We start from the raw sequence: 26280 nt of genomic DNA, 5'->3' as shown, positions 1-26280 counted from the left end.
GTGTGTGTGTGTGTGTGTGTGTGTGTGTCAGCATGAACGTCTCTATATGCGTAGATGAACATGTAGATGTCTGTTTGTGTATATATGAGCATATACATCTTTGTATGTGCATGTCGATGTATACGTGAGCATGTACATCTATATGAGTATACATGTAAGCTTGAACATCGCGTGTTTGAGTATGTACATCTTTATGTACGTGTGTATAAGAACACGTACGTCTATATGTCTGTGTATTTGAGCATTTACGTTCCCATGGTAATATTCAACATTTGTACATGTGTACTTACATAAACCTGTAACCCTGAATACTTGACCCAGAACCAGCTGAGGCAACAGGCTGAGTCTACCCCACCAGCTGCGGCAGCAGGCTGAGTCGACCTCACTAGCTGAGGCAACAGGCTGAGTCTACCTCACCAGCTGAGGCAGAGGCTGAGTTTACCCCACTGGCTGAGGCAGCAGGCTAGCTCAACCCCAACAGCTGAGGAATCATGACGGGTCTATCTCACCAGATGGGGTAGCCTGCTGGATCTATCCACCAGCTGAGGCAGGTGGTTGAGTTTACCCCACCAGCTTGAAGCAGGTGGATGGGTCTACCCCACCAACTAAGGCAGCAGGGTGGGTCAGCCTCATGAACCCACTTAACTCTTCAAACCAGAACACTCTGCTGTGTGTCCTCTAGCTCCTCCCAGCTCAATGAACGCTCCTCATCCTCCCAGCTCCTCTTAGTACTCCCCAGTTCTCCCAGTTTCTCACAACCACACAAATCATCCCAGCTCCATCAGCTGTCCCCAGTTCCTCCCAAGTCCCTCAGCTCCCAGGCCCCTCCCAACTACCCAGCTCCCCCAACTTCTTCCAATCACCCTAGCTCCTCCCATCTCCCTCAGCTCCTTCCACCTCCCCCAACTCCACCCAACCATCCTAGCTCTTTCTGGCTCCCCCAGTTACTCCCATCTCCCCTTAGGTGCCCCCAGCTCCACACTAGCCCGTCCGGCCAGCGTATTGACAATCATTGGCTGTAGTACAGCAGACAAAAACAGGCAGGCAAACGTGTGTGAAAGTTGTTTGACCAGCGGTGGCGGCGGGGGAGGGGGTGGGGGTCGGGGGGGGGGGGATGGAGTCCTGGAACCCGGCTCTCCAACTTCTGGTTTCTTGAACCTTATTTACCTCTTGGTTGAACCTCCTTTACTGTCATCAATGCGATATTCTCAATACTTCTCGTATGCGCCTTATTCATCAACATTCGTCATATGTATCTACATTTGCCACCCTCACTTACGTTCTTTTATACACATTTGTTTACAATACATCTGGTTGATGTGCTAGCACCTTCCCTTATGCTCAGATTATCATGGAGAAAACTGATTATCATGATGATTCCAGATTATCATTGTCATTTTTGATTACCATTGTGATTCCAGATTATCATGATGATTCCAGATTATCATGATGATTCCAGATTATCATGATGATTCCAGATTATCATGATGATTCCAGATTATCATGGGATTCTTGAATGCCATGATAATTCTAGATCATCATGATTCCGATTCCAGATTATCATGATGATTCCAGATTATCATGGTATTCTTGAATGCCATGATAACTCTAGATCATCATGATTCCAGATTTCAAGATGACTCCAGATTATCACAAGATTCCAGATTATCATGAGATACTGGAGATAATCATGATGGTTCCAGATTATCAGTGACCAAGAGACCTGCTTCGGAAGCCTGACCTCGTCTCGTATGATGGCTGCAAAAAGTCTTGTATGTTCTGTCTATAACACTGCATCTCTCTCCTCTTACAATTCTACTGTTCTCTGCATCAAGAACATCGTCTGTGCTATTGATTTTTCTGTTCTCTGCATCAAAGAACATGCTTGGCTCCATATTTCTGGTGTTTTCTGCATTAAAAACATCGTCTGTGTTCTAGATTTCCTAACCTCTGAGAACTCATTTCAGAATGTCAACAAGAATCCCACACACATAATGTTAAAGATGACATTATAAATGACTGTGTCGTGTAGGCCATCACGACGACAGAGACTATGCTTACATATATATATATATATATATATATATATATATATATATATATATATATATATATATATATATATATATATATATATATATATATATATATATATATTTTTTTTTTTTTATACTATTTGCCATTTCCCGCGTTAGCGAGGTAGCGTTAAGAACAGAGAACTGGGCCTTAGAGGGAATATCCTCACCTGACCCCCTTCTCTGTTCCTTCTTTTAGAAAATTAAAAAAAAAAAAAAAAAAAAAACAAGAAAGGGGAGGATTTCCAGCCACCCGCTCCCTCCCCTTTTAGTCGCCTTCTACGACACGCAGGGAATACGTGGGAAGTATTCTTTCTCCCCTATCCCCAGGGATATATATATATATATATATATATATATATATATATATATATATATATATATATATATATATATATATATATCCTGGTGTCATTGTCCACAAGTCTGTGTATATGTATCGCTCAGAATGCATTAATTTTGGTACAATATTTGACATCAATGACTTGTAAAAAAACTCAGCATTTGTACTGGAGGTGTGTAATGCAGCGTGAGAAGAGTGATGAGATTTTAAAAGCATTTAGAAAAAATTGTCTAGATAATTGATGTTAAATTGATCGTACGGCCGCCAACGTATTTGAACTCGGTTCGCTTGGGCATGCTTGTTGCCAATCGCCTGTAGAACTGTTGTACATCTTCTCCACAGGTCAGTGATAGTCGTGGTCACACGTGTCTCCAGCAGGGTAAGGATTGCCTCCCGAGAAGAATAGCAAGATATGATTGATTCGTGTTTAAACATGGGTAGTTGTTCCATATGTATTCTCGTCCCTCACACATACGTAAGCTACGACATACATGTTTGGCTCATATGTGGGTGTGGACTTCTGCAAATACATGAAAATTATTACATAGCTGGAGAAACGGTGACGTTATTTCATTTTTCAATCTTACCTACATGTGAAAACTTGTTTCTGTGTTTCTGTGTTCTGTTTCGCACACAAATACCGAAGCAGAGCCTCGCACAGGCCTCAACAAAGCTTTGCATGCAAACACATCAACATCTGAAGTTACGGAAAGATACACAGATCGATCATGATACTCACAACCCGAGGGGCAGGGATGTCCTTTAACTCATATCTATGAAGCAGAATATTCAGGTCAACTCTACGAGAGAAATGACATGTACAGTTGATGTTCAGAGAATACGTGCGTGAGCAGAGGTAATAAAGGTACCAATACAGCCGAAACCACTACTCCCAGGCCTGTAGACAAACGCAGCTATATAAATATTCATGTTCCACGGTCGTGTATAAATACGGTTATACTTCAGGAAACTTTTTAAGTTGTGTGCACGATCGTCTTAGTCGCTAGTGACGGCTGCGTGGACACCTGAGAGAGAGATAGAGAGAGAGAGAGAGAGAGAGAGAGAGAGAGAGAGAGAGAGAGAGAGAGAGAGAGAGAGAGAGAGAGAGAGAGAGAGAGAGAGAGAGAGAGAGAGAGAGAGAGAGAGAACGGCATTTGTTACCAGAAGCGAGGATGAAACCCATTTGTAATTGCTGGTAAGACCTGGGTGAAACAGTCGTGGTGGGAAGGACAATGAGGAAGTTTGAGTCAAGATCATGTTATCTCATCCGCCACCTCCCTCTGTGGATCACATCTACCACCTCCCTCTGTGGATCACGTCTACCACCTCCCTCTGTGGATCACATCTACCACCTCCCTCTGTGGATCACGTCTACCACCTCCCTCTGTGGATCACATCAACCACCTCCCTCTGTGGATCACATCAACCACCCCCCTCTATGGATCACATCTACCACCTCCCTCTGTGGATCACGTCTACCACCTCCCTCTGTGGATCACATCTACCACCTCCCTCTGTGGATCACGTCTACCACCTCCCTCTGTGGATCACATCAACCACCCCCCCTCTGTGGATCACATCTACCACCTCCCTCTGTGGATCACATCTACCACCTCCCTCTGTGGATCACGTCTACCACCTCCCTCTGTGGATCACGTCTACCACCTCCCTCTGTGGATCACATCAACCACCCCCCTCTGTGGATCACGTCTACCACCTCCCTCTGTGGATCACATCTACCACCTCCCTCTGTGGATCATGATTTGTCTTGGTTTTTGTCTCCTTGGAGTCAGTTATACAATACAAAAGTTCTGTAGAATTCTACTCATTCACAAACATACACGAGCACACACGTATACATTCTCACTTACAAAGACACACAAAGCAATTTAGAAATTATCTCCGTTAATACCAGTCGAAGAGTCTGATTACTTGGCTAGCCTGTGCACTCACACCCACGCCTTCTGGTACTCGTATTAGCTTGTGCATCCACTCCCACGTCTCCTAATCCCCTATCTGGCGTGTACCCACTCCCCGCCTGCTCACTCCCATGCCTCCTAGTCCCCGGATGATTGGAGTGTACCCACCGCCACGCCTCCTGGTCCCCGGCTGGCATGGGAGGTCCTGTACACAGTGACCCCTGGCATGAGTCACAGGTGAACCCCACACTCAGTGCCACGTCCGTCTACGTCGTTTGACTTCTGACGAAGGAGCACATCTCAGTGACATCATTAACTCCACCCTCTAAGTAACGCCATTACCCATCATTCAGTGACGTCTTTCTCCTCCTCAGTGGCGCCACTTACTTTATGCGAACACGACGAGGAACCTCAGCGATGGAATGTATACTGACGTGAGCCTTGGTTCTCCTGTCACCATGTTAGATGTATGTATATGGCAGAGGGGAAGCTGGTTCTGTATTGCACTGCTACTCCTCCAGCAGCCGTCGCTAGCAGCCACTTTCAGTAGCTTCCCTTAGAGCCATCTCTAGCAGTAGCACCAGCTTCCGCCTGGAGTTGTCCCCCAGCAGCCGTCCACACCAAAAGCTGTGACCCTCCTCCTCAGTGACCTTTTTCAGAAGCTTCCCCTCAGTAGTCGTTTCCAGCAGTCGTCGCAAGGAGACCCCTCGCCCTCCTTCTGGATTACTTTTGGGGGCGCAGTAAAATTGGGAATTCATGCATCTAAGAAAATCAGACACTTCAGTAATATTTTACAAATAAAACAGAGGAAATGATTCAGTTGAACCAATCATGAAAGACATAAAGATCTTTATCTTTTGAAATAAGAAGAAAAGGATATGTATCTCGATATGTATCTCTGTTTGACAACAAGTGAAAAGGTAAATTCTAATCATCCTGGCATTGATCATCCTGGTATTTATCATCCTGAAATCAATCATCTTGAAATTAATCACATCACAAATAAGAGAAAAAGATAAAAGAAATTGTCGAAGGTACTCGTAAGTGGGTAAGAGGGTAGGTGGGGAGGTATGTGGATAGGTAAGAAGGTAGGTAGGTAGGAAGGTAGGAAGGTGGGTGGGTAGGTAGTTAGGTAGATAGGTAGGTAGGTAGGTAGGTGGGAAGGTGGGTGGGTAGGTAGTTAGGTAGGTAGTTAGGCAGGCAGGTAGGTAGGTAGGTAGGTAGGTAGGTAGGTACTTTCTCAGGTATATCACACTCACCGGGAGCATCATCTGTCGTCATCCCACATGCTACCATTCCCTCTCCTCCTGTTACACACAGACAGCCTCTCCCTTCCAGTCTCCCTCACGCCCCATCACCACACACACCTCACCACACACCACCCACTATCATGCAGCCGACAATTCTTCTCGACTTATAAACAAAAACAACATTATGTCTTATCAGGAGTTGTGAGGATCGTTCTCCATAAACTAATCCGAGCTCTGAGTCTTTCACCTCCCAACGCTCACACTTACATACATACAATTCATACATATATGCATACATATACAAATGCATGCATAAGCACACATACCAGATTTTTGGTAAGATTTGGGAAATGAATGTTTAGATATGCATATGATTTAACATACTCCCATGACCTGATAACCAGGGAGTTAATCTCAGGGGTTGAACCCTCCCTGCATATCAAGTGACTCTGTGGCGTCCAGGCGTCGGGGCTGTGTCTGGGGGTGTTTTGGGGGGTTTCTGGGGGCGTGCATGGTGTTTGTAGATTATGTCTGTGGTGCGTCCAAAGTATGTACGGAGTGTGTCTAGTGTGTGTGTGCTTAGGGTGTGTCTGGGGGTGAAGTCTTGGATTTAACGGAGGTTGTATGTCTGGATTGTGTCGGAGGGTGGTGGGGGGGAGTGTCTCTCATGGGCGTGTCCAGGGTGATACCCCAGATATCCAGGGAGTGTCTGGGGATCATGGGTTGGTCCAAGACTAGAAATATGTAGGGTGTAGCCCGCTTGACTTTAGGGATATATCCGGGGGTATTGCTTGTGTGTTTCTAGGGTTTGTCTGGGGGAACCCTGGTCGAGAGGATGTCGGAGGCAACAAGATCTGGGAGTTTTGCTTCTCCTGAACCACTCCCGTGTGTCCAGTTGGACAATCGCATGTTTACCAAATGGCGTCATAGCTACGTCTCTTCGTTGTATATCAACTGACTGTTATATTTCTCTCTTGTGTCTCCCCTGATGATGTGATTATTACACGAAAGTGCACTTGGGAACTTATCGTGTTTTATTTTCCCCGTGGACTCAAACTGTGATCCTTTCCAATATATATATATATATATATATATATATATATATATATATATATATATATATATATATATATATATATATATATATATATGTAATTTTGCTGCAGGGTTCGAAAACACGACTCTGTAGATCTTGTACACTTGGATACAGATCATGAGCTCCAACTCGAACCCTTGAGCATTATGATACGACTCTTGAGTACGATAGTACGACCTTAAGGTATGATACTTGGCCATCTTATTTAAGGGTTGTAACGTCATGCTCAAGGGTCATCACATCGTTGTCAAGGGTCATCATGTCGTGCTTAAGAGATTAAGCTACTCTGTCAGAGAAGTTTTAAGTCTCGCGTCAAGAATTGCTTTCAGAACGTTTTCATGTTGATCCATAAACTACATTAAACTGATACATATTTTTTCCGTTATGTACAACATTGACAAACGGCACAACGGATGGAAATCAAATTAGTATTATTGGAAAATGAGATGTTGTTTAACTAAATGTATTAGAGCAAAGAATTCGTTTGTATGTACCATGTCTTTTGTCTCCCCTGTTAAATCAGCTCATTTGGGACAATCTAGATAATGAGTGTACATCGATGAAGCTTTCAGCTTCCCTCCCTACGAATATTCACGAGAAAAGTATCTTATCAGTGACAAACCTATACAGCTATGAGTAGAAAATGACTTCAGGATTAACATGAATTTCTATGAATGTATTTCTATGTCTAATATGTAAATGTGAGAGTCATAAAGATAAATGCCCATGTAAACTTACGGAATCATCTGTTCGTGGAATTCTTTTAATAATTGCTTTTCTCTGTCAACATATGAAAATTGCTAATTCATTTAGTAATAAAAAAGAAATTTCTCTTTACTATTTGGAGGCTGGAGAACTGCATGATCCTTTCCCTAGTCAACCTACGTCTGACGAAAGCCTGTCGGCAGTATATGAAGTATTTACCTCACATACACATCCTGCCCTCGGTAAACAGACATATTTTCTTGTGAGGTTTTGTCCAGACGAGTCTGCTGTTTCTTAGACAATCACCAAATTACTCTGAGTCAAATATAATATACCTGGAACATGATCCCACCTTACTGGACGGAGGATGACAATGAATGACACACAAAAGGAAAGAAATTATCTTGGACAAGACGAAGATGATGATGATGATGATGATGATGATGATGATGATGATGGGGAAGAACAAGGAGTGAAGGAAGATATCAAGAAACATGACGTTAGAGACAGAGAGAGACATTGCCTCCGTAATCACTAACCATATTGTGTGCGCTCTCCTGCTTGTATGAGATAAACAAATAGATAGGCGGATAGGTAAATGAATAAGTACATAATCTATAAACAAATCGATAATTATATATGTAGAAAGATAGATGAATCAGTAGAGATAGGTAGATAGATAGATAGATAGATAGATAGAGAGAGAGAGAGAGAGAGAGAGAGAGAGAGAGAGAGAGAGAGAGAGAGAGAGAGAGAGAGAGAGAGAGAGAGAGAGAGAGAGAGAGACAAAAAGGTCAGTCTTCACCACCACTACCATGAGCGCCACCACCAGCACCTCTCCAACATGACCCACTTGCAGAAGACGGGATTCCAACCCCATCCACAGTCTGGGAAGATGTGTTGCGTCACGCACACTTCCGCCTCCCACCTGACGGGCAAGGTAGGAGTGTGTTGTGGGTGGGGGGAGGGGGTGGGGGGTGTGGAAGGGGAGGGGACAGTGATGGGGTAGGTGTAGTGAGTTGGTGGTGTGGAGGATAGTGGTGCTGTTGGGGATGGCGATTGTGAACCGGTGTTGGTGGTTGTGGTGGTTGTGGTGGCGTTGGAGGTGTGTTGTTGGTGGTAGAGTGAGAGTTTAGTATAATGTTGTGGGTTTGGCGAGGCAGTGGTATGGTGACGCGGGTAACGGATGGAGTGGTGATATAGAGGGTTGTGGTGTATTACGGTGTGGTAGTTGTGGTGTGGTAGTGTAGTGGTGCACCGGTGTCTGTCATTCCTAGTGTAAGAGTTTCCTACGCTAAGCCCGGTGTGTGCGCCGAACCCGGTCTGTGAGCCGAGCCCGGTCTGCGAGCCGAGCCCGGTCTGCGAGCCGAGCCCGGTCTGTGAGCCGAGCCAGGTCTGTGAGCCGAGCCAGGTTTGTAGGCTGAGCCACAGGTCTGACAAACAACTCAGGTTTGAGGAAAGATTTCTCTTCGTTATGTTGTTAGCTGACGTAGCCATCCATCCTTACATGAGCAACATATGTTGTCCACACAGACTCTGGGAGATCATTTCTTTATTTGTCTGAGGTTTACAGTTATCTTTTTCATGTACGTAGCGTAATTTTTACTGCCCTGGCTGTGAATATAAATATTCACGTATACATGTGTATGTATGTACTATTGTGTGTGTGTGTGTGTGTGTGTGTGTGTGTTCTCAGTGCTGGGGTCTGGACCAGTTGACCACGTCGGTCCCTTTCACTTATTAGGTGTGTCTGCCGTGTGCGCGCGTGTGTATGTACGTATGAGTGTGAGCGTATAAGCTCCATGTAGACGTGTGCCTCACCATGTGTGGGTGTTTATATGCGTGTCTGTGTGTTTGCTGTGTGTATGCAGTATGAACATCATGGTGTGCGTTTGTAGGTGTGAGTGTATGTATGTGTGAAGGCTAATACGTGTTTGATATGCATATATGTTAGTAATTGAGAGTGGTGTTGTATATGCGTATTAGTTAGTACTGTATTCTATTTGGTGCGTGTGCGCATTTTGCTTATATATATATATATATATATATATATATATATATATATATATATATATATATATATATATATATATATATATATGGAATCATATAAAAGGTATATGTGGAAGGATCTTTTGCTTGTTTGATTTGTGTAGATGTGTCTTTGTTATATGTTTTAATATATACATATTTTAACATGCATGCTTGAACTTATGTCTTATAATCATTTATGTATTTTTGTGATGGGTATATATTTATTGTACATGCGTCATGATTTATGTATGAGTGAGTACGTATTTATATTACATATTTGTAGTAACTTATTCGTGCTTTATGTGGATGGAGTTTTAAACTTGTAGGTTCCCATCTCTTGTTGAAAACATCTTTGATTTATGTATGTCGTCTTCATCAACCACATCTTCAATCATTGTTATAAATGCATGTACGAGTATGTGTGTGCATATGTGTATGCGTTAGTGGATGTATTTGTGTAGGTCTTTCACAAAATTCCTGTTGCTGTTTAGTCTTTGTATACTCGAAGGTGTATGTGAGCATCCTTTTATGAATAAGACGCAGTATCTGCTTCCTTCCAAGTGTGTCTCAACACGTATCTTTGTGCATTTATGGGCAAATGTAAATGTATTTCGATGCATATATACGAGGTGGGCACGCCCATGAGGTTACTTATTACGTGGACTCTCTCTCTCTCTCTCTCTCTCTCTCTCTCTCTCTCTCTCTCTCTCTCTCTCTCTCTCTCTCTCTCTCTCTCTCTCTCTCTCATCTTATTCTTCTATCTGCAGCTGAAACACTACACCCCTAACAGAGGGCATGAACATCTAATGAACAGCTGGTCGTATAAGCTGCGAGACATGTAATAGACATGCAATAACACACTTAACCTGAGGGCACAGTCTACCGTCGTGGTCCTCCAGTCTGGCACAGGTAATGCCCGTAGATATCACCGCTGTAATATGGCACTTCTTGCCTGGCTTGCTCGTCGCAGTATCTTGCCACGCGTGTGAATCCTTCCTACTGGTCGGACACTTTCATCTATTTTGACCATAAGGAAACCTTTGATCATTGATGCATTTTTGGTTGTTGCTTGGGATGGCCGGTCTTGCTCCTTGCTAGGGTGTCAAAGATTACTTTCCGTCATTGTTAGTAACTTTGTTTCTTCTTGTATGCTACAGTTTTGGTGTTGACTACTCAGAGCCATGAGTTGCACCTTGTTGAAACAGGTGTAACATGGGTGCAACATTTGAACTTGAGTGTACATGTATCTGTTTTGTGGACAGTAGTGGTGTGGTACGGCGGATCAGGTGACCTGGACATAAGAGAGCTGTACAGAAGACCTGAGCAGAAGATCTGGACAGTAGGAGACCTGGAGTGGAGACCTGGTCTCCTACCCAGTCACTGAATGCATCATTGTTGCCAACATTCTTGGCTGATGTCATCAACTAGAGACATCAGTCTATATAGTCAAGCTCCATACAGTACACAGTACACGTGGTCACGTGATTTTGCAGTTATCTAGCACACATGAAGCAGGTGTTAAAGACTTCTCGGACGTTGGTTACAAATTTTACGCTGTGGTGGCCTTAATGGCCTTGGCAGTTGTTAGGCTTAAAGTTCAAATAACCAACCAACCGATCTATGTATTGATCATGGTTTGTGAGTGTGTGTGTGTGTGTGTGTGTGTTTGGAGAAATTGAAGCTTTTTCCACACCCATAACTGTCAGATCAATGATCGGTGGTATGGAGGGTGCAGTAATGATGGTGTGGTGAAGATGCCCTTAGCAGTGAAGGTAAGGGCGTAGTGAAGATAAAGGTATTGTGAAGACGAGAGTGTAGTGAAGAAGGGTATCGTAGTGATGATGAAGGTATAGGGAAGATCAGGGTGTGATGAAAAAATCGATGCAATGCTGAGGATGTAGTAAGGATTTAAGTCAGTGAAGATGAGAGTGTAGTGAAGATGTAATTTAGTTAAGATGGGTATGTAGTGAAGATAACTTCTTTTATTTTGCATAAACCCCAATAATGATCCAAGGTGGTTTCAAGTTCGGTTACAGACCAGTCTATAAAGCTACTACTACTACTACTATTACTACTACTACTACTACTATTAATGCTAATAATAATGATAGCAGTAATCGAGATTGGAATAATAGAGAGGATGAGCGAAGACATTTAGGGAATTACATGTCAGAAGTGGAGGCAATAAAGGAGAGGAAGAGTTACAAGAAGGAAGCTTGGAGTAAATGACACTTTAGGGTATCGAGGCCTGAACACAGTGAACATTCAGGTTGACAGGTGAGCTTGAGACAGGATGAAATGATCGATGTGGCATACAGTCGGCGACGCGCTATCAGTGGGGTTGAAGAAGGGCATATGAAGAGGTCAAGGTAAACCATGGAGTACTCTGTAAGGCCTCGCTGTGGATATGAGCCCTGGTTTTGATGCGTTATATATGACAATTGGGGAGTCGAAGTGTACAAATGGGGCCATTGCTCGTCTGGTCCTAATGATTCCTCGTTAAGATGGGGGAAGCAATTGTGTACAGAGAGAAAAATGCAATTATTATTATTACTATTATTATTATTATTATTATTATTATTATTATTATTATTATTATTATTACTATCATCATTATTATTATCATTATTATATTATTGTTATCATTATCATTATAATCATTATTATCATTATCAATGTTATCGTTATTCTTGCTATTATTATCATTATCACTGTTATAATAATTGCTATTACCTTTATCATCATTTAGCAGCAGTATTAGTACCACTCTTACTACTATTAGCATCATCTTTACAATTGCCATTATAACTCCAACGGAGTTACAGTGGCGCTATCTGGTTGGTGTGGATGTGGGAGGTAAGAGGGAGGCGGGTGGTGTGGGGGGAAGCTGAGCGGGGAGGGGCGGTAGATGATGGAGGGGAGCGGGAGGAGTGGGGGAAGTGGAGATTGGGGGCGGGAGGCAAGGGAAAGTGGTGGCGGCGGCAAAGCTGCTTTCGCTTTTCTTCGAGAGAACTTGCAGTCAGGTCCTCACTCCCTGTCTAGAGGTAAGACTCACTGCACAAGCGGTGATATTGCATGCTCACTGTCAAGGCTTTGGACGGCTGCTGCCCTAAAGTGTGTCCGTCAGGAGCGCAGGGAGATGCTCAGCATGAATGAGAGCCTAGGAGGGTGAGGGAGCTTGAAATCATACCGCAATGGAAATCAGAAGCGACTGAAGCGCTAATTGTTTTGACTTCTTGACCACGACGGTAAGACCCTTGAGCACGTTATTAAGGCCAAAGGGTAGGTCAAAGGACAGGTCATTATTCCCAAGGGTTGTATCGTCATATTCAAGGCTAACGTTATGTATGGAGAGGTCTGGCTGATGATACATTAGTTGCTTCTGGATAAAAGAAAGATACGCAACATTCTTTATGCTCGGAGAATCTAGGATGCAGCTTTCTATCAGTACTCAGACTAACATTTCAGCATATACTAAGAAAAAAATGTCTCATGAATAAAGTTACTGATGATCCCTAATACTGTGTAGAGAAGGCCTATGACTAAATTAATCTTACCGACCAGCTGGTAAGTATTTATGCTTCAGTGACTCCTATCCTGCGGCCGACATCTCATATTTTGATGACTAGGTCTTAGAAAGGGGCGGTCCATTTGGGTTGGGAGTGGTCCTGCCGGTGATGACCAAACCACTAGTGGTTCAGCCGGTAATGGTCAAGCAAGAGATAGGCTGACCAGTGGAGGTTCAGCGTGTAGTGATCCAGCCAGCAGGAGGTGATTCAACCAGTACAGAACCAAACGTGTCCAGCAGATGGTGATCAACCGGTTGTGGTCCAGCAGGTGGTGATCAAGCCAGTTGTGGTCCAGCAGGTGGTGCTCTAACCAAAAATGGTCCAGCAGGTGGTGATCAAACCAGTAGTGGTCCAGCAGGTGGTGATCAAACCAGTTGTGGTCCAGCAGGTGGTGATCAAACCGGTTGTGGTCCAGCAGATGGTGATCAAACCAGTTGTGGTCCAGCAGGTGGTGATCAAACCAGTTGTGGTCCAGCAGGTGGTGATCAAACCAGTTGTGGTCCAGCAGGTGGTGCTCTAACCAAAAATGGTCCAGCAGGTGGTGATCAAACCAGTAGTGGTCCTGCAGGTGGTGATCAAACCAGTAGTGGTCCAGCAGGTGGTGTTCTAACCAGAAGTGGTTCAGCAAGTGTGAGCCCAATCAGCATTGGTACCGTAGGTCGTAGTTTAATTAGTGGCAGTCCACCAAATTTTGGCCAGACGAGCTGTGTGGTTGTTCAATCATTGGTAATCTAACCAACAGGGGTGCAATCGTCTTATCATTAATGATGCAAACGCCACTTTCATTTGTCATTTTTATTTCTTTTCCTGTATACTATTGATTCGGCTCATTTAAGTCTTATTTCCAATCCTAATCCAGCTTATGTACCATTTAGGACGGCCTGGGGGAAGGGATTGTTGTGATCCTCAATTGTCCAGTGACGACATCATTGGTGAGCTGTGTTTACATATATTTATTGTTGACCATGAGAATAAAGTAGCGCAATTCAGTAGAGATGATGCTGCTTCGTTGTTTATCCCATAAATCTTTTATTTCTGCAATCTTTGGCATACATCATACATAATTTGTCTTAGTTTGGAATACACTTCTTACTTAAGGGTGACTGAGTTCCTTACTGGTCCCCTCCAGTGGTCACTGCTCACCGCGACCTGTTAGTGGGCTGATGCAACCCTGCCAGACGTATGAGTAATCCTGATCTGTTATTTTCTTTACATAAAAAGTAATTATGTATCAGTCACACATACAGTATACTAACCTATGTATTCTGACGTGTTTTGTTATGTAACATAAGCACATTGTATCATCATGTCAGCATGTAGGAGCACCATTTATGGAGACAGTCACCATCCAATAGATGATTTGTAAACAAAACGTCTTTCCCATTCCGGAGAGATACGGGCCCCACATCTTGGTGTTTACTAAATGACTTTCCCGGAACCATCTTCAAGGTCCCATTTTCCAAAGAAGTAAACAGTGTAGCGGATATGAATAGTTTATGGTAAGTTCAGCTGCCACAGTAAATATGTCAGCACTTGGCAACTGTTTCTGAGAGAAAGTGAAACCGCTGAATTCATGTCAGAATTTCCAGTAGGTTCGTTCGTTTTCATTATGTTGCGGAAACAGGAAAGTTACGTTTAACTCCACCTTAATAGCGGAGGAAATACTGAATCGTAGAAAAACTAGAATTGCGAGCACTCGTTCTTTATATAAATCTTAATGTCACAGTTAATGTCAGACAACATACTTCCGGATGTTCGAGCATGTATGTGGTCTTAGTGATTGGCGTGTGTGTGTGTGTGTATGTGTGTGTGTATGAGTGCAATGTATCTATGTATGTGCTGGAGTACATTCGTTCGACATAAGCGTAAATGAATTAATTGCAACCAATGACAAAAAAAAAAAGATCAAGAATATATTGAAATAGAAGGTAATGGTTGCTGACGAACTTCACACTGTGGTCTTTGGGATGGTCTGTACCAGTTGGTGTGCATAATGCAATTGTAGTGTAGAACTGAAACTAAGGGACGAGGGATCTCACGTGGTTGGTAAGGAAGGCGAATATGGGTGTGGTAAAGAGTCACATGGTTACACAAATACTCAAACCTACCAGTCCGAAGGTCCAAGCATGGTCTGGCCCAGAGAGAGAGAGAGAGAGAGAGAGAGAGAGAGAGAGAGAGAGAGAGAGAGAGAGAGAGAGCTTCTTATTTCCAGATCAACTCCAGGATTACATAATGATTATGCTCCCGTTAAAAGCCCTGGAATCGTAAGTGCTCTGCGTATCACTGTGTGCACGTTTGATCATATATGTCAATAGACGACCTGACGTGAAGGAGGCTTTACTGTTGGTGTAGAATGTGTGGGTTCGCTCGTGATCCTTTAATTCGAGTCCTTGGAAAGGATCCCTCAGTATTGATATAGGCCACCGCGGGGACTGGACCCGGGTTGCGTAAGAAGGATGTTGATTTTTTTTTTTATACCGTCTGGGATCCCTGGTCAGCGTAGAGGCAGGCAGACTCCAGCGACCGCTGGGCGGGTTTGAGGTCATGAAAACAGTTTTTGTGAGGGTAAGAGGTCGCTCAGTGATCACTTTAATCAAAGAACAGTTGACGAAAGTCAGTGACAATGAATGAATGTTCTGAAGGTGAACAGTTTCATCCGATCATCCGTGTGGGCATGTGAGCATGATATTGACACCATGATAACTTGAAGCATTCATCAATAGAGCTCATGTTGAGTTATTTAGCATGTATGGTAGATGTGAGCTGGAACGTAGCCACTGACAACTATAGATGGCAAAATGAATTCGTTTTCACCTTACTGTAGGCTACTTTCTACCTAATTACTGGGTGAGCTAGAACGAAAGATTATGTTTCCCCTCCTCTTAGTTATGTGTCAGGAGAATAAAATACTTGTGTACTCTGTGAACATGACATGGTTAAACTGAAGGAAGGGGTGAGGAGGTATAGCACATGGTGTTTGTCTTGTGCTGGGAGCCTGGCTTCTCTTGTCCCGCCACTACATGAAGTCGTCAACCTTGCGTCAGTATGTTGGTAAATACGGTCCTCTTCGCTCAGTAACTGAAGAACGATGCGTGACAAGTTTCATGCATCATATGTAACTCCTGTGCACGTGTTAAGCTGATGAAAATCTGGGGTACGTAGTTGCAATGATTTGCTTACCGATTGGAATCTTTTTGTCTTATTTGTATGCTGAATGAGGGAAGGTCATAGTTGTAAGAAAAACATCATGGCTAACATTACTTACAAACGAACTTTGTTTTAATTCATAACTATTCAACTTGTAGGACATCAGGCAACGCAAGTGCCTCTTGTTTCCTTTTTAACTTTTCTTGGTATGAGACACGACAGGGAAGAGCTGGGGTCGTGCTGAAGATAGTATGAATGTCATGGTCGATAGACTGCCAATTACCTCAGTCGTATCTATAAAAATCTATTGTTAGTCATCACAGTGGTCATCTCACTGAGCTGATTACTGGCACCTTGATAGTTTTTTGTAGGTTGTAATATTTTGTTATAGTTACTCAACAGTGTGTAACGACTGTATAGTCTGTTACTGTCTACCGTGTGTAACGACTGTGTTTTCTGTTACTGTCTACCGTGTGTAACGATGGTATATCTTCTTCCAGACGGGTGACCAGCACCATGGATGTGAGCCCCTCGATCCACGACCACATCAAGGCTGACCTATTCGACCTGGTGTCATGCGGCGAGTACGACCTGAGTGGAGTCATGGCGTCGGACTGCTGGCCGTTGGACGACCTTGTTGCTCGTAACGTGAACAACAACGTCTCCGTGGGAGACGTGATGGCGCCCTCCTGGTCCTACAGTGGTTACCAGGAACCTCCCTCGTCCGCGCCCGTGGCAGCTCATCTTGCTCACGACAAGGATAAGGAAACCAGCGACAAAATGTGGGGCGGCGGAGGCACGACGGAGAAGGTGGTGAGCGCTACGGGAAACACCATCATTATCACCTTCCCACGGACGGAAGGTCCTCATCCTCCATCCGACACCTCTGAGGCCGCCTACAATCCCTCACCGCCCATGACAGAGAACAACAACCTGGAACTCTTCAACTCTATCCTGAACGAGAAGCCTTACGATGGTCTGGTCTCCCACAACCACCGCTCCCCGGCCTCTGACTGCGTCTCCTACGTCAGTGCTTGTTCTGGATATAGTGATTCTGGTATTTCCACTTCATTGGAGGACACAGCTTCTCCAAACGCTGCAGGCCAAGATAATGTCGACTTCGAGCGGCTGGTAGACTCGGCTGTGGATTCTCTCGTGTACTCCCCTGGGGCCGGAGGCCTGACAACTGTCGAGGATAATCCTGGCATAGATGGTGGTAACCCAGCCTACATGGCATCAGCGCAAATGCCGTACTCAGCGCACGTGACACAGAGCAGCGATGTTTCCTCCATCTTAGAGGGTGCACTGAGGGGCACAGTTCGACGGCCTGGTGGGCCTTCCCAGCCTCCGCCTCAAACCAAAATATCAGAGGCGAAGACCCTGACGCTGATGTCCAACATGACACCTTTGCCGCCCCTCACAACAGCTTTCAAGGCGGAACAACTGAACGGCGTGGCTGGTTCTACTCAGATCACCAGCAGCAGCAGTATGTATGTGGCTACGGGTTATGACTACCATCCCGCACCAGCGGAGGAGTACACCAGCCTGGATGCCTCATTCAACAAGCTCTCCACCGCCACTAGCACCAAGATGGAGCAGTCGGATCAGAAACCCAAGAAACGCAAGTACACCAAGCGTGCGCCGGGGGAGGAACCCTCCGTCAAGGGTCGTCTACTGCACTTCTGCCACATCTGCAACAAGGGTTTCAAAGACAAGTACAGCGTCAACGTGCACATCCGCACCCACACTGGTGAGAAACCCTTCACCTGTGAGCTCTGTGGGAAGTGCTTCCGACAGAAGGCTCATCTGGCCAAGCACGTGCAGATCCACACGGCGCCAAAGCCACCCGGGAAGAGGTGAGCGGGAGGGACAACACCGTCGCCAAGCTTCCCCAAGCCCCGTGCCGCGCTGGGTCGCGCCGGGCCGTGCCGGGCCTTAGTTATGGGCCGCGATCCACGCCTCACTGTCGTACCTGCTCCTCGATCTTAAGCCGTCCTTTGCGTTATTCACAGCTTCCTACTGTTAGAAGGATAAGGGAATCCAGTAATTAACAATATGTTTAGCCTACGGTGCAGCCAATACTCATGTTATGTAAATAGTCCCACTAACCTGTCTGGAGCGTGTTGTGCACTCGTATAGGACCTGTGTAGGAGAGTTGCATCACAGTTCAACTTGTTTCTCAACACAAAACACTCCATGCGTCACCACTAGCGGGCTAGTGTCACACATACCTACATTTCTTCAAACAGAGTCTATGGCTGATAAAAGGTTGTACTTCTATCTAATAGGGTGCCATTACTCTTGACTCTTCATTCTCTCACTATGAAGCCCTGATGCACGGAGTCTGGTCATGGAGCTTAGGTAAATTAGTCCCCTAGACAACCTGGTGTTGCTGCTAATTTACCTCAGCAACATGGCCACATGGATGTTGTCACAAGGGGTCCACTGGACACGCCTCAGTGATGAAGGACTTGAAGGTGAAGTCGTTTTAGCTTGATCATTTCCTCCGCTGAAGACTAATAGCCCACGGCTGTGTCTTCTGAGAGGCGGCCACCTCCGGCGAACTGGCTTGGGTTGAATGTGTTCACCAGGTCAGGTGCTGACTAGACTATGGAGCTGTGAGTTTCCTGTGACTGTCAGTCAGTCAACTCAGTTGCAAGTAGAGTCTGGCATAAACTGACATACGACAGGCATATTTGACAAATAAAGAAAAGTTGACAAAAGCTCCAAGTACTATTTGTGTGTCTATGATTATTCAGGTCAAATACAAGCAATAGAAAAGCTTTGTTCTTCTTCAGTAAGTCTTGCAGTGATGAAGAGAATCTGCGTCACATGACCTTCAAGCTCACAGGCCGGTAATTTCACGTCAACTTCCTAGGTCACTTATTAGGGAAGATCTCATCTGGAGTACTGAGAGAGTCGAATGTTGTTACCCTTCCAGTTACAAGGCTGCAGTTTGGAGGGCAGAGCTCGGTCGCTACTGCTTGTCTTGAGCTTCATCTTGCGCTGTGTCTCTCCAGAACTTGAGCTGAGCATCTTCAGAACGGGCTGAGCCTCGACAACGACTGTACTGAGCCTCGACAGAGCTTGTGCTGGGACTCGACAGAACTTGAGCTGGCCTCGAGCTGAAGCTTGTGCTAACCTTAAATAAACTTAAGCTGACCTTCGACAACTTATACTGAGCCTCGAATTACCTTGGCCACTGAAAGAGCTTATATATATATATATATATATATATATATATATATATATATATATATATATATATATATATATATATATATATATATATATATATATATATATATGTTATCAAGTATAAGAACAGGACGATATTCAAATGCTTTGTCTAAACATATTAGAGATTATCGCCATTGTAATGACTGGAGTACTGCTAATTCAGTTGTAACTCGTAACTCCTTGACCAACAGAAATATTATTGAATCTTCTCTTAGTAAATGCACAAAGAACTGTAACATGAATATATTACTGAAGGTCGTCTATGGAAACTGGATAGGTTTGCCGTACGTAAAATTTGTGAACAGTTTCCTGTCTTGTCCACTTAATACGATCCTATGATAGGCATGGCGCCAGACCCGAACACAGCAAATCACAAACACTAATGTACAAACGGCGTCATAGCTCCGCCTATATATATACATATATATATATACACTGACTGTTCTGAGCCTTTTATCTCTCCTAACGGTGTGATTACACGAAAGTGCATTAGGGATTTATAGTGTACCGAGTGCACTTTCGTGTAAACACACACACACACACACACACACACACACACACACATATATATATATATATATATATATATATATATATATATATATATATATATATATATATATATATATATATATATGTATATAAAGGTACCTGGCCAGGTCAGGGTGATGATGGTGGGTAGGGTCACATGGAGGCGTCAGGTGAAGGTTTAGACCAGACATGACAATTAGTTTGGGGTCTTTACCTTCAACCGAGGCTCTTTATCTTAATGATTCGCAGTTCATTACTTAGTGCAATTCGGTCTTCCATCTAACAGTCATCTAACAGCGTTGATTCATATGTAAATAGCCTGAGATTACTGACAGAAATTATTTATTCATACCTTTGGAAATCAACCTTTGAGGTCTTACTGTTTCCCTGGACAACTCCGTTATGGAATCACAAACATGTCCCTCCCAAGTCAAATGGTTCATTGTATTTCCAAATGGTATCTATCGGGTAACACAGTTTGCACTGGTGTAGCACTACCGTAAATGGTGAGCTCGTTACATATGGATGTACATAAGAGTTGAAATGTTCTGATTAGTGTTGTCATCACCTGAGCAGCCAAACAGCTGTTCATGGGTTGGTATGTAGGGTCTGCATCGTCTTCCTTGTCATTTCTTACATTATCCTTGCTAACTTAGTGCAGTTTCCGCTATGTAAACATTGGATAAGAATAATGCTACGATTTCTCTTTTTTCTTATTTAGACAACAGTCTTCAATATATGATCAAAAAGGAAAATAGTAAGGATATTATACAATTGCAAGGTTGATGTTGCACAATTCACACAATTTAGAATGACAATTAACAGGGAGACTTATATATATATATATATATATATATATATATATATATATATATATATATATATATATATATATATATATATATATATATACATATATATATTTATATGTCTTAGCATAGAGTTATTTCTTATGAAGGGCGAATCGAGACTACTTCATGGCTTGAGTGTTGTCTGTCAGGTTTAATGTAGACACTTTTGTTACGGCGCCCATGATTGGCTGACGAACCTGACCGCGGGAAAGACGGAAGGTGGCGCCCTTTGATTGATTGGTAGAATCTGACCACGCCCTTAAACGCCAAGAGGTGTCTGATTGGCTGCCAAAATCGGAACGAACACTGTGACTGGAGGAGATGCAGAGGTTTGAATCCAATCCCTGGCACTTTGTAGATAGTACAACTATCACTGCTAAGGTTCTCCATTACTTGTTCAATGTACACTCTTGTTCCGTCGTCCACACGCCAGGGGAACTCAGGGTAAAGTGCCAATGAATAATCTATCATTAGATAATTCACGTTTGGTAACAATGTATATTAATCTATAGCCAGAAATTACATGGTTTGTTTACAAATAAAAAAGCAGCACTCAGCTTTGAGGTCCCTTTGGCCCGGACGTGGGACTCACCTCCTCTTCTTTCTCTACAAAAAACGTTTTTCAGCAGAATTTAAGATTTGGCATCTGTTTTCTTTCCCATGGTCTTGACATCTTGATGACTTGCAGCCCCAGAGAGCACTTAACGAATTAAAAAAAATTCCTTCATGAGACTGGATCCTCCTTTCATTGAGGTAAGTGAATGCCTTGAACTCCAAGCTGAAGATCATTAGCTCAAGAACTCCAGAGTAAACTTCATCTGAATCTTGAAGGCTGACTGAAATACGTTTCAACACGTCTCTTCCAGAGGTTCTGTGCCGAATATAATTCAGTTTTTCTATGTTCTCAACAATTTTGGTTGCTATGCAGTATTTTGGGGACGAAATGCGCAATATAGGTCCTAGAGTTGGGTTCAGATAAGGTACATTTGTTCTTCTACAAGAAAAGAGGAACTGAACCTTCCTGAAGTCCAGCCCAAGGGTTATGATGATCGTTGTGGCCTCAGTTGTGAATGACGCCTCACGCAACGGTGTAATAATATCTTTTAAAGTAATATTTTATGTATTTTTGTTAGTTGTTATGTGCATTCATCACAAGATTATTCATCTAACCATTGTGTAATATTGCTCCATGTCGGAATGTTCGCGAAGGAAGCAACTCCAACATTCCAATTTATTGTGGGGTGAGAGGGACCGTAGCATGTTAGAGTCCGGGGTGCGAAAGAGAGAGAGAGAGAGAGAGAGAGAGAGAGAGAGAGAGAGAGAGAGAGAGAGAGAGAGAGAGAGAGAGAGAGAGATGATGATGATGCATGAAGGCCCTAACCCCAGAGGTGTCCCCGCGGGTGTCCCCGGATTCATGTGTTCGTAAAACGTCACCAGCAATTCAGAATATCTCGGATGTGACTCCCAGAGGAGCTTTAACCGCAAGTTATTTATTTTAGGACTTCATATGTTGTTACCAAAGTGGGAGAGACCCGCAGACGGTCACCTGAGGGGTGGTCTACAGTCCCCGGAGAAAAAACCTTTATGAAAGCCGTATATTTTTCTATAGTTATGGAAGCCTTAGAATTTTATTTTGTTACCAAAACGAGCTACAAATGAGGTGGTCAAGCATTTATACCACATCCAAGTTAATCTTCACTTGCAGGGGAGAAGCCAGCAAAGAACTCAGGATATAAAGCAGCTTTGTTCACTAACTAAAATAAATTTATAATGAAAAGTTGTTAACATGTATAGATATCCATACAAATTATCTTATAAAGGATAGAGAAAGATGTGTATAATTAGGTCTGTTATAGATTTTAATTAATGTGAATCAGTTCTATATGTCTTGTTTACATTTGTATAGAAATTTTATATATATATGAGTCCAGTTGGTGGGTCCTGGTTTTAGGTCCTGCTTATGAGCTCTTCTAGTGAGTACCTCTTGTGGGTTCTGCTTGTGAGTCCCTCTTGTGGGTCCTGCGTATAGGTCCTGCACGTGATTCCTGCTTGTGATTCCTGTGTCGCGAGTCCCTCTTGTGGGTCCTGCTTGTGGGTCCTACTTGTGAGTCCCTCTTTTGGGTCCTGCTTGCGGGTCATGCTTGTAAGTCCCTTTTTGGGTCCTGCATGTGGGTCCTGCTTGTGAGTCCCTCTTGATGGTCCTGCTTGTAATTCCTGCGTGTGAGTCCCTCTTGTGGGTCCTCCTTGTGGGTCATGCTGTAGGCTCTGCTTGTGATTCCTACTTGTGAATCCTGCTTGTAGGTCCTGCTTGTGGGTCCTGCTTGAGAGTACTGCTAACTTCTTCTTTGCAAGGAGAATATAAAAAAAGGTCTTCTCACTATTGTTTTTCCTGTACTGTGATAATAAAACTCAAAGTGTTAGTTATTTTGTTATACTTTTCCTAAATGTGTCCCACTGCTTCTCTTTTTTTGTTTCTGTTGCCTGTTACTTGATTGTTACAAATTAGCTTCATCATGGAGTTGTCACAGAGTAATATATGTTATATGATTATAATGTGCGTTACCTCAGTCTCTCTGTAGTCCTCTGGAAGCTCAGGGCTTACGTCACACGGTCATTCTCAATAGTGATTGGTCAAAATGGGACAACACAGAGTGAACCCGACGGCTGATTGGCTATGGTATGATCTTAAGAGGTTTATTTCGAAACTTAACTGGCCCCACTCAAATCTGACGTCATGGGATGTTTTTGAAATTGTGACTGGACGAAGAACTGATCCAGTGTCATTGGGTCATCCTGAAAACTCATTGGTCATACATATATCACGAGATCATACTTATAGCTTATTGGCTAGTGGAGGGTTCCAAGTGGTGAAGCCATTGATGATTGGTTTGTATAAGGAGTCTTTTTTGAATGTGATTGGTTAAAGAATGACGAACTGTATCCAAAGCATTCATTGGCCACAGAACAACCTAGGAACATGCAAGAGTCTGAATGGTGCCTGATCATAGACGCAAATAAACATTAACTAAAGAATATATCAGACGCTGCATCGTCCTGATGTTGTTCTGTTGAGTCCCTCTTGCCACGTCATCAGTCGGTAGCCAATGAAGACTCAGAATTCAATGCTTTAAGAATTTGCTCAATTTCAAGTAAGACCTGAGCTTCAGGATCTGTTTTTCTTGCTGAGGGTAAGTTCCCTGACTCGAGACAAACTCAAGCTCTCTGCGAAACATAACACAAATCACGAGGGAAAAATTGAGATGCATTCAAACAAATTTCAAATATGAATCAATAGAATACATAGAACATAGGACACACTAACTCAGGAGATTTTTATAACTGATGTTCAAGAAACATTAAACTGTCTGGAGTTGCTGGACGGACATACAAATGAGGCTTTCCATGAAATTTCACAAAAGCCAGAAGGTTTGTACAAGACTCGAGACGGTGAACTTTACCCTCAAACCCTAAGATGTGTCTCAGTGTTATTAAAGTGAGAGATGATTACAGAAATATTCATCAGATATAATTCTATAGATCTAGGTAGCAAATGAGAATCATTGAAGCTAAATGGCAAAGCTTCGTCTGATATTCGGCTTTCATACTTATATATTTTTTTAATCTTTGTTACATTTTGAATGTTGATTATCATATATCTCCGAAGAAGTTGTACATAATAAGTAAATAAATCTGCGTCACATTATCTCCCTGGCCTTTTACTTTTACCATTTTCCTGCTGCTGCTGCTGCTGCTGGCGTTAGTGTGAAGGAGGTAACACCACTGGTTCCTACACACACACACAGACACAGACACACAGACACATAGACACACACACACACACACACACACACACACACACACACACACACACACACGAACACAGAGTAACGCCTCCTCCAGCATGGCAAACACGTCGTGGGTCTGACAGTCACGTACAAGGCTAATATCCCAGAGGTCCTCCACCTCACTTCCCTTCGTGATGGGTAGGAGGAGAGCCTTCCCAGCACAGGAACCACAGCACCAACCACAGCAGCTGCACCCTGGCCCTGCTACTCTCCATGACATCTCCTCACCAATGGTTTGTTCTTCCCATTCCCATGGTGGCATCTGGAACACGTTTTCTTTATGGAAGGACTTCAGAAGGTATGAGGTCCGTCTGGACAACTCACGTTGCTAGTTCATACCTGACGTGAGAAGGTCCTTCCCCGAAATCTGAAACTCCACCAGCAGACCCAATATAGCTCAGACAAAGCTAATGGACAGAGATAGGTAGATAGATAGATAGATAGATAGATAGAGAGAGAGAGAGAGAGAGAGAGAGAGAGAGAGAGAGAGAGAGAAAGAGAGAGAGAGAGAGAGAGAGAGAGAGAGAGAGAGAGAGAGAGAGAGAGAGAGAGAGAGAGAGAGAGAGAGAGAGAGAGAGAGAGAGAGAGAGAGAGAATCATTATCCAATACCAAAAGTAAATCAAAATACGAACAAAAATTCTGGTAAGAGGATCAGGCAGAAAATCAAAACCTTTTGATTAATGAATCTGCAATACAGCACAATACAACTTTCATACATTTTGTAGTTCTTATATCTAACAATGACACTTTATGTATCTGAAAAATAGCGATGGTACACCTGATGACGCTTTAGATTCCTGCAACTAAGAAATCTGAAACTTATAGATTCTGAGGGGCTGGGCAAGATAATGATGAGGAAGATAGTCTGAGAAATGATAAGGAAACCCTCAGAAGAACTCCATGAGGTTACATGATCACCATAAGTTATCGAAAAATCAAATCAGATATCATAGAAACACTAATGCTGATGATGAGTAATGATATATAAAGTAAAATAACAATAATAAAAATGATGATAATCAAAACAGTGATCTTCAGAAGATAGAAATAGATTAGGGACCAACTTAGAATATATATATATATATATATATATATATATATATATATATATATATATATATATATATATATATATCATTACTATAATTATTATGATACTCAGTCGCTGTCTCCCGCGTTAGCGAGGTAGCGCAAGGAGACAGACGAGAGAATGGCCCAACCCACGCACATACACATGTATAAACATACACGACCACACACGCACATATACATACCTATATTTGTTTCAATATTCTGACACACTTTGATCAAGACCGTTGAAATCTTCAGGGGCATGTTCTTCAGGTTTTGGCTTCCTCAATACTTGTATTGAGGAATTATACTACTCACTACCAAACCAGGCCCTCGGCTCGTTAAATCAACAAATATCCTTGAAATGTTTCCACGTTTTAAAAGTGAGCACAGTTACTCCAGACTACATCAGAGGAATATGTCCCCCTTTTCCTCTTAACCTTAGGCTCAGAGATCCTTCAGGCAATGGACAGGATCTAATTAATGTTAGTCCTTCACTACACTGATGACGTAAATGGCTTTTGAGCAACTGCATCAGGTGATCAAAACAGCTTCACGATGCAGGGTTTCATGTAGGCATTCTATGTGGACCTCGAGCACAAG

At 43.2% G+C, this 26280-nt stretch overlaps 1 protein-coding gene across 1 annotated transcript in view; it reads left to right on the top strand.

Annotated features, from left to right (window-relative positions):
• LOC139755313 (uncharacterized) overlaps window positions 1-24465 on the top strand; it is a 76994-nt gene extending 52529 nt beyond the window's left edge. Inside the window, exon 2 of the mRNA XM_071673439.1 lies at window positions 16639-24465. Within this exon, the coding sequence (XP_071529540.1) occupies window positions 16655-17998 (1344 nt within the window). The 5' untranslated portion in view covers window positions 16639-16654 and the 3' untranslated portion in view covers window positions 17999-24465. The remainder of the gene's footprint in view (window positions 1-16638) is intronic.
• Window positions 24466-26280: the final 1815 nt, after the last annotated feature.

The sequence above is a fragment of the Panulirus ornatus genome, chromosome 19, assembly GCF_036320965.1.
Source record: "Panulirus ornatus isolate Po-2019 chromosome 19, ASM3632096v1, whole genome shotgun sequence".
Lineage (NCBI taxonomy): Eukaryota > Metazoa > Arthropoda > Malacostraca > Decapoda > Palinuridae > Panulirus > Panulirus ornatus.
Note: the sequence above shows the minus strand (reverse complement) of the source record. Positions and strands in the feature narration are given on the sequence as shown.